Genomic DNA, 14395 nt, shown 5'->3' with positions numbered 1-14395 from the left:
TTAGTTTTTTAAGGAACCTCCATACTGTTCTCCATAGTGGCTGTATCAATGTACATTCCCACCAACAGTGCAAGAGGGTTCCCTTTTCTCCACACCCTCTCCAGCATTTATTGTTTGTAGATATTTTGATGATGGCCATTCTGACTGGTGTGAGATGATATCTCATTGTAGTTTTGATTTGCATTTCTCTAATGATTAGTGATGTTGAGCATCCTTTCATGTGTTTATTGGCAATCTGTATCTCTTCTTTGGAGAAATGTGTATTTAGGTCTTCTGCCCATTTTTGGATTGGGTTGTTTGTTTTTTTGCTATTGAGCTGCATGAGCTGCTTGTAAATTCTGGAGATTAATCCTTTGTCAGTTGCTTCGTTTGCAAATATTTTCTCCCATTCTGAGGGTTGTCTTTTCATCTTGTTTCCTTTGCTGTGCAAAAGCTTTTAAGTTTCATTAGGTCCCATTTGTTTATTTTTGTTTTTATTTCCATTTCTCTAGGAGCTGGGTCAAAAAGGATCTTGCTGTGATTTATGTCATAGAGTGTTCTGTCTATGTTTTCCTCTAAGAGTTTGATAGTGTCTGGCCTTACATTTAGGTTTTTAATCCATTTTGAGTTTATTTTTGTGTATGGTGTTAGGGAGTGTTCTAATTTCATTCTTTTACATGTATATGTCCAGTTTTCCCAGCACCACTTACTGAAGAGGCTGTCTTTTCTCCATTGTATATTCTTCCCTCCTTTTTCAAAGATAAGGTGACCATATGTGCATGGGTTTGTCTCTGGGCTTCCTATCCTGTTCCATTGATGTACATTTCTGTTTTTGTGCCAGTACCATACTGTCTTGATTACTGTAGCTTTGTAGTATAGTCTGAAGTCAGGGAGCCTCATTCCTCCAGCTTCATTTTTCTTTCTCAAGATTACTTTGGCTCTTTGGGGTCTTTTGTGTTTCCATACAAACTGTAAAATTTTTTGTTCTAGTTCTGTGAAAAATACCATTGGTAGTTTGATAGGGATTGCATTGAATCTGTAGATTGCTTTCACCCTAGGTGTTTCTTTTAGGCTAGGGGCATTGTGGAAGTTATCTAGTCAGTGAAGGAACCGTGAACCAAGAAAATTTGGGGATCTCTGGATTAGAGAATGCTTTTTATTGCCAAAAATTTTTATACACTTCTTCCTAGTTCAATAGAGTTATGCAAAGTATAATGTTTGACAGACTTTCTGGTTATTTAAATTTAATGTCAAACTCTTCTGTGTCATTTTACCTTGAATATATTTATTTCAATGTTTTAGTTTGTTTACTAACTTAGTAAAGATGATAAATATTTTTTTGATTCAGAATCACAGTGCCTCATAGTCTTTATTAGAACATTTGTTGTTGTGTAGCCATTAATGATTTTAGGAAGCTAGAAAAATGTGTTTTAATTTCAAGGCATTATTTTGTTAAGTTAATTAAAATTATACATGCTTTATGTCTAATGATTTATTTGTATCTACATAAAAGCAAAGTATAGTAGATCATGTGGGGGGAATAAAGTTTAATTGAAGGTTCTGACATTTGCTCTTTAATTAATAGGTTTTATATTAGAGAATTATGATTTCATCTTGAAAGTTGAATTTTCTGACAACTATTTAGAAATATAGCTGTTATTATAAGTTGAAGTGTACTTTTAAATGGAAAGCTACTTTTGTTAAAGCATTAATTGGTAATTTATTAAATCTTTTTAGAGACAACAGGTTTTAACCCCTTTTCCACAAAATATTTCATTTTAAATATTAATTACACACTTCATAATATTAGTCTTCTTCATGCTTGAATATGGATCTGAAAAGGTAGATGTAACTTGGAAACTCTCTATTAGTTTTTTTTTTTAATTATCATTTTGTTTTTGATTTTTTTCTTTTTTTTATTGAAGTATAGTTGATTTATAATGTGTTAGTTTCAGTTGTACAGCAAAGTGATTCAGTTATACATGTATGCATGTATCTATTTCAGATTCTTCTCCCTTATAGGTTATTCCAGAATATTGAGTGAAGTTCCCTGCTGGTTACCATTTTATATATAGGAGTGTGTATACTGATCCCAAACACCTAATTTATCCCTCCTCCCCCCTTTCCCCTTTGGTAACCATAAGTTTGTTTTCTATGTCTCTGGGTCTATTTCTGTTTTTATTGCTTGTATGTGTAATCTAAAAAAAAAAAGGTTACAAATGAACTTATATACAAAACAGAAATTGACTCTCCTTTAGTTTTGCTGCAGGAAGTGCCATGATGTTTCTGCCTTGGCACTTGGTTTCTGCTCCCTGTGGTGGCCTGCCCTCCGTTTTCTTGGAGGGAGAAGTCTCAGTGCCACTCCATTCATTCTTCTGCTATAGCCTTTACTGTAGTATTTTAGGTCTCCCTTTACCTGCCTGTCTTGACTTGCTGAAGTATTTAAATGGAGGGGTTATTTTTTTATTATTATTATTATTTTTAATCTAGCAAGCAAGCGCTTGGCCTACAGCATACATTCATGTTTGCTCAAAGAATGATCGAAGCACATGTTGTCTTCCATCTTGCCTAACCATATTTTCTCTCTCTTTAAACTCTTTCTTCATGCAGTGCCCTAACCATTTCTAATATTCAGGCTGGATCGACTGGAAATTGGGGCTGTCATGTCCAGTCCAAACGTGGGAACAATACGAGAACCGTCGATATTGTGGTCTTAGAAAGCTCTGCACAGTACTGTCCTCCCGAGAGGGTGGTAAACAATAAAGGGGATTTCAGGTCAGTGACATGGAGAGTGCTGGAAAGGGCTGACTGACCCCTCATCTTTTTATTCTCAAAGGCATAGACATATGTGATCAGTCCCCTATCCTCAGAAAGAAAATTTGAGAAATGTATGTGTATTCACATATATATCATTATATATCTAAGGACTACCCATAAGTGATTTCAGAATCATTTATGGAGATTAAAAGTAAAAACAGGTGCCTGAACTTTATCTCAGATCTATTGATTTATGAGTCTCTGAAGGTTGAGCCAGAAGTGTTCATTTTTATCAGCTGGTTTTGTTGTAAAAGTTAAGAACCACTACTTTAGGAAACAGTTTGGAAATTCTACTAAAATAGTGTGCTAATAGCATTTCCTGTTTTTTTGAAGGGCTTTTTTTGGATGACCTTTGGAAGGTTTTGTGGTGCTAATTGACTTTTAACCGTAGGCAGTTAAGTAGACATCATAATTAGCAGAAACACATAACCATTTTTCCTCCCCTTTGGTTCTTCTGGCAATTAAGCAAGAGGGACTTTGAGAAAGGAGGGCTATTGGGTGGTCTGAAAGCTGGGGAGCCACTAGTGTTGGACTCAGTTAAGATGATCAGAATGGGTTAAATACTGTGATTTGTTTGCTATTTTTTTAGTAGAAAGTTTAGAATTTGTGAGAGCTAACAACTTTTACCTTAGACTCTCCTTACTTTCAAAGTTGCTTTAAAACATTATCTTTAAATATGTTATTTACCTAAAGTTCTTTATGTTTAGAATTTTAGTAATGAGTTATGTAGTTAACATAAATGAAGGGAAATATGTAGCTCTGTAAAGCAGCATAAAGATTGTTGAATACCCAGTTTATAGCTGTCTTATGATTGGTGGTATTGCTGCCTTGTGGCTGTAAGTCTGATTTTTAAGGAGAAGAAAAAAAACCCTTTGGTGTTAATCTTTCAAGTCAAAGGTAAAGAAGCAATAACATCTTTACCTCAGCTACTTCTTCATTGATTTTTTAAAAATTGTCTTTCGTCCTCCTCCCCCTCCCCCTTTTAAAATTCTCCTTGACACGAATGTGTGGAAATCATAATTTATTATTGCCAATGGATAAGTTTTGTATGTGGATTAACTGTTAATCTATAATATTTAAATATTTAAAGTATACTTTAAAGTGCAATATATAACATTTGTTAATTTTGTTAAATTCAACATCTTCATTAAATAGTCATAGTATGTTTTCTCCTTAGGGTGGATTTTCTGTCTTTACTCGTAGTTTTGGAGTATTTTCCATTTTTAAAAATAGAAGTAGAGTCTAATCATTTAACTGATTAATGAATTATTTATCTTTTGACATTCCGTAAGATATTATACAGTTACAACTTCCACTGCATTAATAAGATTTAGTTTAGTCTTGCTTGATCTTTTATATAGTTTTTCATAATGCATTCTATTTTGGTGTGGCTGATATTTTAATTTAGCAGTTCATATGTTATGAGTCAGCTATAACTTTTATTAAATATGTTATTTTCATTCCCAGTTTTGGAGAAATAGAGCTCAAATAACAAAGATTTCTCTCAATCCAGTTAGTGCTGGTCCATACCAGCAGGTCAGTGTAGTCACTTCACTTGTACAGTGACTGTACAATTTATCTGGGTTTCACCCAGGTAAATTCAGTTGTATATGGTATTGGACGTCTTCAAGACCCACCCTCCACCATCCCAGCCAAGTGCAGAAGTTTGCTAAAAGGACTTACGGGATTCAGCGTATAGCTGTAGTGACATCTAAGATATAGTGATACAGTAATATACATAGCTGGATAATAAGGGGAAAAGACACAGGTGGGTTCTGGAGAGATCCACGTGTAAGGTTCTTGATTATCTCTGCCTCCCAGGAAGGTCACACAGAGCTCACTACTCCTCCAGCCTTGAAAAGGCAGCAGCCTCTGTATAGTGTTTCTGCCCAGGGAAGCCCACTGGAGACGCAGCACCCAAAGTTCTTGTTGGGAGCTGGTCATGTAGGCATCCTCTGCCTACCTGATACCAAAATTTCAGACCCCCCAGGAAGAAAGCAGGTGCTCAGCATACACCATATTTCTTGTCCAGACAGTCTAGGTACAGTGAATCACCCTTACCAGTTAACTGTTTATGGGAACACTCCAAGCCCCAAGTTCCTAGGTGCCACCGAAGGGCCAGCATTGCAAGCAGGCCTTTCTAAGGACAGCAGTCTTGGGCCTGCTATGGTAGCTCTTTTTCTACACATATACTAACTCTCCTTCTGTGAAAGGGCAAATTCTGTTTATATTGGATAAGATTCTGACCTTATGTAACTAATGGTTATATAAGCCAACAATGTAGTAACAATAATTAAAAAGAAATGCAGGACCATTTAGTGTACCATTTTTCTTTTCTACTGGGTAAGATACAATTTCCCTGTCTGTTTATATTTAGAATATTTTAGGAAAATATTCTGTTACGGTAATAAAATATACTTGGCTGATAGCTTAAAACGGTTTAGTCCATTTTAACTTAAAAAAAAAAATTTGGGGTCTTTATTATTAAAGGAGTTTTGTTTCTTCTTGATTTTTCTCTGATTCTGTGTGACATGTTCTAAACCTTGATTTTCCTCTGCTGTTACTAGTGTCACTGTAGGTTCTCTTAGGCCATTTTGTCTTCGTCTCTCTAGGTGGCCCAGAACACTGGCAGGCATTACTGCACATCTACAGTGTACTCGGAATACCCACAGCGGTGGGATCTATCCCGGAAACGCACAGGATGAGAGAAAGGCCTGGCGCAGATGTGATCGAGGTGGCTTTTGGGCGGATGATGATTATTCTCGCTGCCAATATGCAAATGATGTCACTAGAGTTCTTTATATGTTTAATCAGGTAACTAGAAAGTCTTCAGATCTGCTGAGGGTGCTAATAAAACGTGGTACTCACACCAAATACATAAGATTTTTTTTTAATACTAGTAAAGCATAGGATTTGGTGTTTATACTTCAGTGGACTGTGTCTTTGGGATCAGACCTGTCCTTCTCAACCAGAGAAGGACATCTCTGGCATCACTCTTCCTTTCCAGTTATGACCTGACTCTGTGCCTTTGCCTGAATACCTTCATCATCTGTATCTCCAGGCAAAATCCCAACCGTCCTTCAAGTGCACCTGGGAAGCTACCCTTTAGTTCCTTTTATAAATCCTTTGTCACAAGTGAGCCCTTGTTGCACTTGTACTATTCGTATGCTTTTTCTTATCTCTGCTTCTGTGTGTCTTTTTTTAAACCATAGCAGTTTATAAGCAGCTGGCAGATGGTTTCTGTGTGTTACACATTTTCTTACGTTCCTCTGCACCTGATATACACTTTTTGTAATGGTTGGTGCTGAGTCGTGTTTAAGTCAATAAATAAAAAAATGTAAGACATTACTGGCAGTGCATGGCAATACAGATAAGAGGCAAATAAGTGATTCATGCTCCCATGTGGCAGGAGTTCCAGGCCAGATATTGATCCTTCCTGGCTGGAATACTCGGGAAAGGTGTTACTAGGCAATTGGAATTGAGTATATATAGAATTTGGCTAGGTAGAGATGAAGAGATTGTGCAGCCCATTTATGTACTGTTATATTCCATTCCAAGATAAAAATAATTCCTTCAGGTAAGTTTCCAATAATATTTCAGTTTTCTCAGTTTTGGAAAAGCACTTTAAGAAGGTCATAGTGAGTAAATGATAAAAAATTTGAATTCATTGCCATGTTTTGAAATGCAAAGGTAAGATGTCAGAATTTTGTCCATCATTTTGCTAAGTGCTTCTTTTTGCCTTTTTAATATAGATGCCGCTCAATCTTACCAACGCTGTGGCCACAGCCCGACAATTATTGGCTTACACTGTGGAAGCAGCCAACTTTTCTGACAAGATGGATGTTATATTTGTGGCTGAAATGATAGAGAAATTTGGAAGATTTACTAAAGAGGAAAAATCAAAAGAGGTATTTTCTGGTTCAGATTTGTAGCATATAGCATATCAGCAAATGGTCATGTGATAGGGTTGAATCTGTATTTTGAAAGCCTGTTTATGTTTGCTGTATTTGAACTAAATATACCTTTTAACTTCTAAAATTGTCATTGAAAAACCTATGCTCCATTATAGTGACTTGCTGGGAAGAGTAGAGGTGAACTGTCAGTTCTTGGAAATTACCGTGATAGGGCAGAGCCAGCCTGTGAGAAAGCAGCGTCCTGCATCACGTTGTAGGTCAGCCTGGCCGCTTCTCTCGGGCTGCCTGGGGTTTCTCTTCTCCACACTGTCAGGTGTTCATCCGTCTTAAGGAGAGTTTTAAGCCCCCAGATCTTGTGTTAAATTGCTTAACTGCTTTTGGAATGTCCTAGAGAAGTGAAAGACTACGTTAGGAACTTTAAAAAAAATTCCATATGATTAAAATACACAAGTTATGAAAATTTAATAGCTTTGAAAAGGGGCCACGTTAAAAATGTGATATGCTTGTCCACATGATATCCTTTAAGGGAAAACTTTGACAACCACGGTTTTCAGAATGAATGAGCAGCAAATAATGTTTTGAATAATTTTTTAGATGCAGATTAACATATTCTTAAACTTTAAGTTTCCAACTAGGTGAGAGCTTTATATAAACTGTTTCTCTTGTGATAAAATCACTTACATAAAAATGAATTTTAAAGGTAGAAGGAACTTAGATTAGGTCATACACTGAAGCCCAGAGAAAATTAAATGATTTACCTAAGGTTTTTCAGCTAGGTTAGTGCAGGGCTGAAAACAGAACCCAAGAACCTTGGCTGTCTAATCCAGAAGTTTCTGCTGTATAACATTTACTTTCTAGTACAGTGTTGCCCTGTCATTGTATTCCAAAAGTACTGTGGGGAAAAGACTGGACTAAACAAAGTCTAATGTATTTCTTTATGTGGGACATCTCAGATTCATTAATGTGCAGAAAGGTAAGTCATATGCCTTTTTCCTTAAATCATTTAACCAAGGAATTTTTTTTGTAAAGTATCTATTAATATCTTGCATTTTGGTGATAAGTTTTGAAACTGCAGCCCTAGTACATGAGGTGCTTTACTTGATGTGACGTAGCTGTTAAAGGAAAGAAAATAGTGACATGTATGTAAATGGGATTCAGGTCAACGGACCACTTGACGATGAGATAGCATTTCGGTGTTGCTATCTGAACTTCAGACCACAGTTTCCTAATGAACTGTTCTCTTGCTTGATTGTGTCTTTGGGCCATGGCCTGCTTCGCATGGTAAATTTTTCTATCACTGGGAGGAGCCGTGTGAATTCTGCCTCTGTGGTAATACTGCTCTCCCTTGTTGATTATAATCACAGGTTAGCTGCCCACATGATTAGAAGGCATTCATGGAAGGTGGTCACTAGAGTAATTGGAATGGCATTTGGAATGTGGACCTTGAGAAAGATTTTGCCATCATGTAATAGATGTTTATTCCCATGCTGCCCTGTTTTGGTGTGAGGGATTTCTGCACACCTCCCAACTAAGGAAGAGCAATGTGGTGCCCCGAGGTGTACACTCCACCATGTTTGCTGCTGTGTGGAAAAAATGGTCTGTTGCTTTGGTATGTTCTTAGGGGGAAGCATCTTGTTGAGGACTGGAAGTGAACCTGGTTCGTGAGTTATTAACCATGGGCCCTTTGTTTTTAAAATGGGGGATGATACTTGCCCTGTGTAATGCGCAAAGTTTGTGTGCGCAAATGAGAAATATAGGTGAAACTATTTTGCAGAGTCATTGCAAAGCGAGGATATACTTTTTATAGGGTTGGGAAATTTAACATTATTATGATCTCAGAGACTACGAAAGAGGTCCTTAAAAAAAAAAAAATCACGAGACTGCTTTAGTTACTTATCTACAAACTTAGCTTGAAGGAGATTGCTGTCACTTTCACTGGCTAACATAGGAGGTAAAATTTTAATCATCTTTGGAAACAAATGATGGCAACTTATTAAGTATAAATAGAAGAAACAGGAAAATTATTCAGGATTGAACAATTGAGGTATAAATGTAATATTACCTATGATGCAGTGACAGACATCTGATTCTTTGGAAACTTAGACTGCAGACCATCGCTTTCACTGTTTATTACTATATTAAGAGGCAATCATGAGGCTTAAGGGCTTCATTTTAAGTTAATTACCACTGCATAAAATTATGCTGAGGTATCGTTAAATGCATATAGCATAATTGGACAAACAATTAAATTGATTTTTCTGTTATGTCCAAAAAGTTATTCTGCTGTGGATTTTGTTATAACTAAAATAACCTGTGATTGAATCTAGCCAACACAGGGTGGTACTCTGTTGTCTTAGGTGGGTGCTGGAAGCTATCAAACTGCCAGATCTAAATGATTTGTTTACTGGGGTCTTTTAAAAAGAGCTGAAGGTTGTCTGTCAGGCAGTGTCTGTTCCATATTTACGATAGTGATTCCTCTTATGAAAACAAATGTATATCCATTTCAGAAGATGAGAAAGTCTATGAAGATTAGAGTTGGTTACATGGTATAGTGTCCTTACTGTGCTCTCATTTTAAATATGTGAGTGAGGCATGCACCTTAATGCTAATTTACTACATTTTTATGTACAGATTTTTTTAAATGTAAAGTTCTTTCATTTATTCATTTTAAGACATAATCACTTCTGTATTGACGGTTATGTTTCTTTTTCATTTTTGGTATTTTTAATGTTTTATTCCTTCATCTTACTTGTCAGACTTTTCTGTATTGTTAAGATTTTCAAAGACCCAGCTTCTGGCCTTTTGATCCATCCACCACATGGTTTCTCAAATGTGTGTGTGTATCATGATCACCTGGAAGGTTTGTTAAACACAGACTGGTGGGCCCCATGCCCTGAGGTTCTGATTCAGTAGGTCTGTGAGGGAGTCTGAGAATTGGCATTTCTACAAATTCCAGGTGATACTGGGCAACAAGTCTTTGGCACAGGCTTTGAGAACCACTGTAGAATCTTCATTTTCTATCCTTATCTTGCTTTTTAAAAAAAAAGTTCTCTTTGGGTTTAACTTTTTAAAAACTTTCCAGAAACTTTTTTTTTTTTTTTAACATCTTTATTGGAGTATAATTGCTTTACAATGGTGTGTTAGTTTCTGCTTTATAACAAAGGGAATTAGTTATACATGCCAAAAGCATAGGAGAAGGAATGTTATTATTAATACTTTTTTAAAATACCTTTCACAAAGCTTCAACAATTTTCAGTATTTACCAATCTTGTTTCATCTCTCCTATCCACTCACCTCCTTTGTCTTCTATCCCTCCCACCTTCTCTCTCTCTGTCTCACTCTCTGTATCTTTCTGTCTTTTTCATTGCTGGAACATTTAATAGCAAATTTTAGATGTCACATTTCATCCATAATTTTTTTTAATTATAAGGAATTTTAAAATAGAACCATGATACTGTTATTATATCACCCAAATGAATTCTAAGTCCTTAATATCATAAAATACCTAGTCCATGTTCAATTTTCCTTGATTATGGTTTGTTAAAAGAAAATGTGGACCTCGTGTCTGGGAATTCATTCATACAATTTTGTAGTTGGTTATGGGGATTTTCTAGACAATTATGTCACCAGTAAAGAACAGCTGGTTTCTCTGTTCCTATATAAGATACATCCTTCTTTTTTTCTGGTTCTATATACATTGGTGAGGACCTCCAGAACAGTGCTGATTCATGTTGGTGATGAGTGGTCCTAATGAGAATGCTCTAATGTATCATTATTAAGTGTGATATTTATGTGCTGCTGCTAAGTGCCGAGGGGCAATATCGGGGTAAGGGGATCACTTTGAAATTAGTTCTCGGCTGGAGGTTTTACAGACCACAGAAAAAAGGTGAACTCTGCTCTCAGTCCTGTGTGAAGGTTGATTTGTGTTGACAAATTGTCAGGGAAGAGATCTTTTCACCTCCCACCTCATGCCAGGGTCAAGACAGGGAAGTTTCAAGTTTCCTTGCCGTTCCCTTCCTTTCTTGAGGCTAATTTAATGCTGGTTTGCGCTGACCCTGGAGGTGTCTCCTTTGGGTTATCAGCTTTACGCAGTGGTCTTCTCCTGTTAGGCCTGTGTTGGCGGGGCCTAGGCCCTGCATGGAAGTCAAAACATAGTCGATGATCCGCTGAGTTCACCCTCAGAGCTCCTTGGATTCCTGTTGTTTTGCTGTTGGTCTCTGGTGGAGCCTTTATTTTCTCACTGATCAGTGGTGCGTTTAAAAGGTAACTTTTTTCCTTTAGCATTTTTCACTTTTATGAGGATTGTCCAGAGTACTTAGACCTTCATACTTCCAGAAAACGAGATGCACATAATGTTTCTGTAATCAGAAAAAACAAGAATCTGCTTCCATTGGGAGAACTGGAGGAATCTTAGAAGTTCAGCTTTTCCATTTGTTGTGAACGTACGGCTGAGGGTGTTGTGCATTACACTGCCTTTCTTGAATAGTGTTCTTCACGTGTTCTAAGAATTTTTTTTTTTTCATGTTCACCAGTAATATTTTGATGGTTCTCCTTTTTTTTTTTTTAACATCTTTATTGGAGTATAATTGCTTTACAATGGTGTGTTAGTTTCTGCTTTATAACAAAGTGAATCAGTTATACATATACATATGTTCCCATATCTCTTCCCTCTTGCGTCTCCCTCCCTCCCACCCTCCCTATCCCACCCCTCTAGGTGGTCACAAAGCACCGAGCTGATCTCCCTGTGCTATGCGGCTGCTTCCCACTAGCTATCTATTTTACATTTGGTAGTGTATGTATGTCCACGCCACTCTCTCACTTTGTCACAGCTTACCCTTCCCCCCTCCCCATGTCCTCAAGTCCATTCTCTAGTAGGTCTGTGTCTTTATTCCCGTCTTACTAAGAATTTTTTTTTTTATAAAAGCAAGTTTGTCTACCTGGAGGAAATGTTCTTCTTTCTGTTAATTGTAAAATTGTCTTTATTGCCTTGACTAGAAACATAGTAAGCATCAATTTTTCCCCAGTCCCAGCAGCTCTGCCATTGACATGTAATTTTTTATTTTTTTATTGAAGTATAGTTGATTTACAATGTTGCATTAAATTGTGATTCAGTTATACACACACACACACACACATATATATATATATATAGACATTCTTTTTTATATTCTTTTCCATTATGGTTTATAACAGAATGCTGAATATAGTTCCCTGTGCTGTACAGTAGGACCTGTTGTCCATCCTTTCTATATGTAGTAGTTTGCATCTGCCAACCCCAAAGTCCCAGTCCATCCCTCCCCCTCCTCCCCTCTCCCTTGGCAACCATAAATCTGTTCTCTATGTCTATGAGTCTGTTTCTGCTTCATACACAGTTCATTTGTGTCATATTTTAGTTTCCACATATAAATGATATGATATGGTATTTGCATTGACGTGTATTTTTGACTTACCTGTGTCTCTCTTAAGTCTGTATTTCTCACTGTTAATTCTTTTTAAATTAAAAGGTAAATAATCTTTTTAATTGTGTTAGGCTGCCTCAAATCCTTTCTGTAAAGAAATGGAGAATAAGTGCAACATTTATTCCACGTGACATTATTTTCAATCTTTTTCCCCCCTCTTCCCTTCCCACCCATTTCCCCATCATCATCCTCTTTACTTCTGTACCACAGTGACATCAGAGCTTTCACCTTTGCCATAGTCCTGATGATCATCACAATTAGACCTCTCATTGAATATTGACTACTTAACTAAACAAGCTGAGAAGCGTTCAGTGGGGTCCCCAGGCCCCTAGGATGCTGAAGTCAGTTAACAGTGACATAAATACACTCTTAAAACTTGACTTTCACAACAGAGCAATTCCTTCATTAAAAGTAATCGGGGCAACATAACATACCTTGAGATAGGTATGATCTCGATATAATAGTTTGTAATTAGGAGAAAACCATGAAGACTACTTGAACTTAAATGATGATATCAACTGCTCTTGTTATTATTTAGTCAGGTTTGGACTGCATGTCAGTTCTGCACTTCCCATCTCCATCTTGGCTGTCCCCAAACAACTGCCCAGCGTACTGCCCTGCTGATACATGTGTCTGTAATTCTTGCTTCTCTGGTTCTTAGAATTGCTGAGGGTACCCCCTGCTGATTCGTGCTTGAAAACATAAATGTGGGGAGGGGCCTAGATCTCTTGACTTTTCTCAAACTGCATGAATTACTTAATGAAGATATTTGCCTTCTGTTTTTTTATTTGTTTTTTTTCCCTTAATTTACTATGAAATGAGACATTCTGGGCACTTCTCATAGGGTTCTTGGTCTCATTTTACAGATAAGCAAACTGAGTCTTGGAGAGGCTAAATAATTTGCTATGGGCATTTAACATGTACGGGACAGTTGAAATCTTAACCCAGGAGTACTTAACTACAAGGCACATAAATATTCTAGCTGTAGTGTTATTTTCTGCTTCTATTACATTAAAATTAAATATCATCAAGTTTAGTCTATGTATTATCTTGTGTGTTTCATGAACTAACATCAGAAATTCATGGAAATTACGGATGATTTTTGAACTAATTTTGCCCAGGGTTCTGAACATGAATATAGAAAAGAACATGAAATATTCTGTCTCTTACAGCAGATGACATTTAACGATTTCATTGTTATTAATGTGGCATTTTCATTTCTCTATCCTTTTATCTTGGATAAAGTGTGTTCAGAGTGTTTTCATTTGATCCTCACCATTTAGTGTGACAGGTGGAAGAGCAGGTGCGTGATTCCTTCTGACCCTTTTGTGGCTGGCGTGGCCTTCAGGGAATGCGGTCAAAGAGCAGTACAGTGCTTCCTAAGGCTGGTGGCAGTTATTAACCTATATCTGTGTGTCAGATTTCAGGAATACTTTTTAAATCCAGTGTAATTTTTCATGCACTGTTATCCTTTCTGTGTCCCTTTTTTGCCACTGTGAAGGATTCAGAACTACTTGCGTAACCAAGCTACAGAAGCATGTAGCATTTCGTGATTACCTGCCCTAGGGAATATATTGGCAACAAATCCCTTTGCTTAGTTCTTAGCCATTTGTAATGAAATAATGAGAAAAATAGCTTGTTCTCAGCTAAGGCAACCACTCTTATTAGCTCTGTACCTTCTTAGAGATATTTCTCTTCTTTACAATTATTAACACATGTTAAATTCCTTTACCGGCATTATCTAGTGACCCATAGCTGTAGTTCTTTGATCAAAAAATAGTTTTTCAGAAGAGATAATGTATCAGTCAGGTCTCATGTTGGATTTTCATGAAGCCCATACATGTAAAGCTTTTAAAGAAATTATGAAACTAGTTGTACTTGTGCTCATTTTTTAAACACTACAGAAATATTTGAGTAGTGCCTCAGAGGAGAATTGGTATTTTCCTGTATTTTATCTTTTAAGTGTTTGCAGCCAGTGGTCATTTCTTTTCTTATAGCTATAGAGCAGGGGTCCCCAACCCCCGGGCCGCCTACCGGTACCAGTCTGAGACCTGTTAGGGAGCGGGCCGCACAGCAGGAGGTGAGCGAAGCTTCATCTGCCGCTCCCCATCGCTCCCCACCGCTCCCCATCGCTCCCCATCCCTCCCCATCGCTCCCCATCCCTCCCCATCGCTCCCCATCCCCCCATCGCTCCCCATCCCCCATCCCTCCCCATCCCTCCCCATC

At 37.3% G+C, this 14395-nt stretch overlaps 1 protein-coding gene across 4 annotated transcripts in view; it reads left to right on the top strand.

The window, feature by feature from the left end:
• Window positions 1-14395, top strand: part of ADGRA3 (adhesion G protein-coupled receptor A3) — a 125075-nt gene that overhangs the window by 64224 nt on the left and 46456 nt on the right. For all 4 annotated transcript variants that reach the window (XM_061191280.1, XM_061191279.1, XM_061191278.1 and 1 more), the window contains exons 8-10: window positions 2590-2754; window positions 5409-5610; window positions 6549-6704. In XM_061191280.1, the coding sequence (XP_061047263.1) occupies window positions 2590-2754; window positions 5409-5610; window positions 6549-6704 (523 nt within the window). The remainder of the gene's footprint in view (window positions 1-2589; window positions 2755-5408; window positions 5611-6548; window positions 6705-14395) is intronic.

The sequence above is a fragment of the Eubalaena glacialis genome, chromosome 5, assembly GCF_028564815.1.
Source record: "Eubalaena glacialis isolate mEubGla1 chromosome 5, mEubGla1.1.hap2.+ XY, whole genome shotgun sequence".
Taxonomy (NCBI): domain Eukaryota; kingdom Metazoa; phylum Chordata; class Mammalia; order Artiodactyla; family Balaenidae; genus Eubalaena; species Eubalaena glacialis.
The sequence above is the reverse complement of the archived record's forward strand: the minus strand, read 5'-3'. Positions and strand labels throughout refer to the sequence as shown.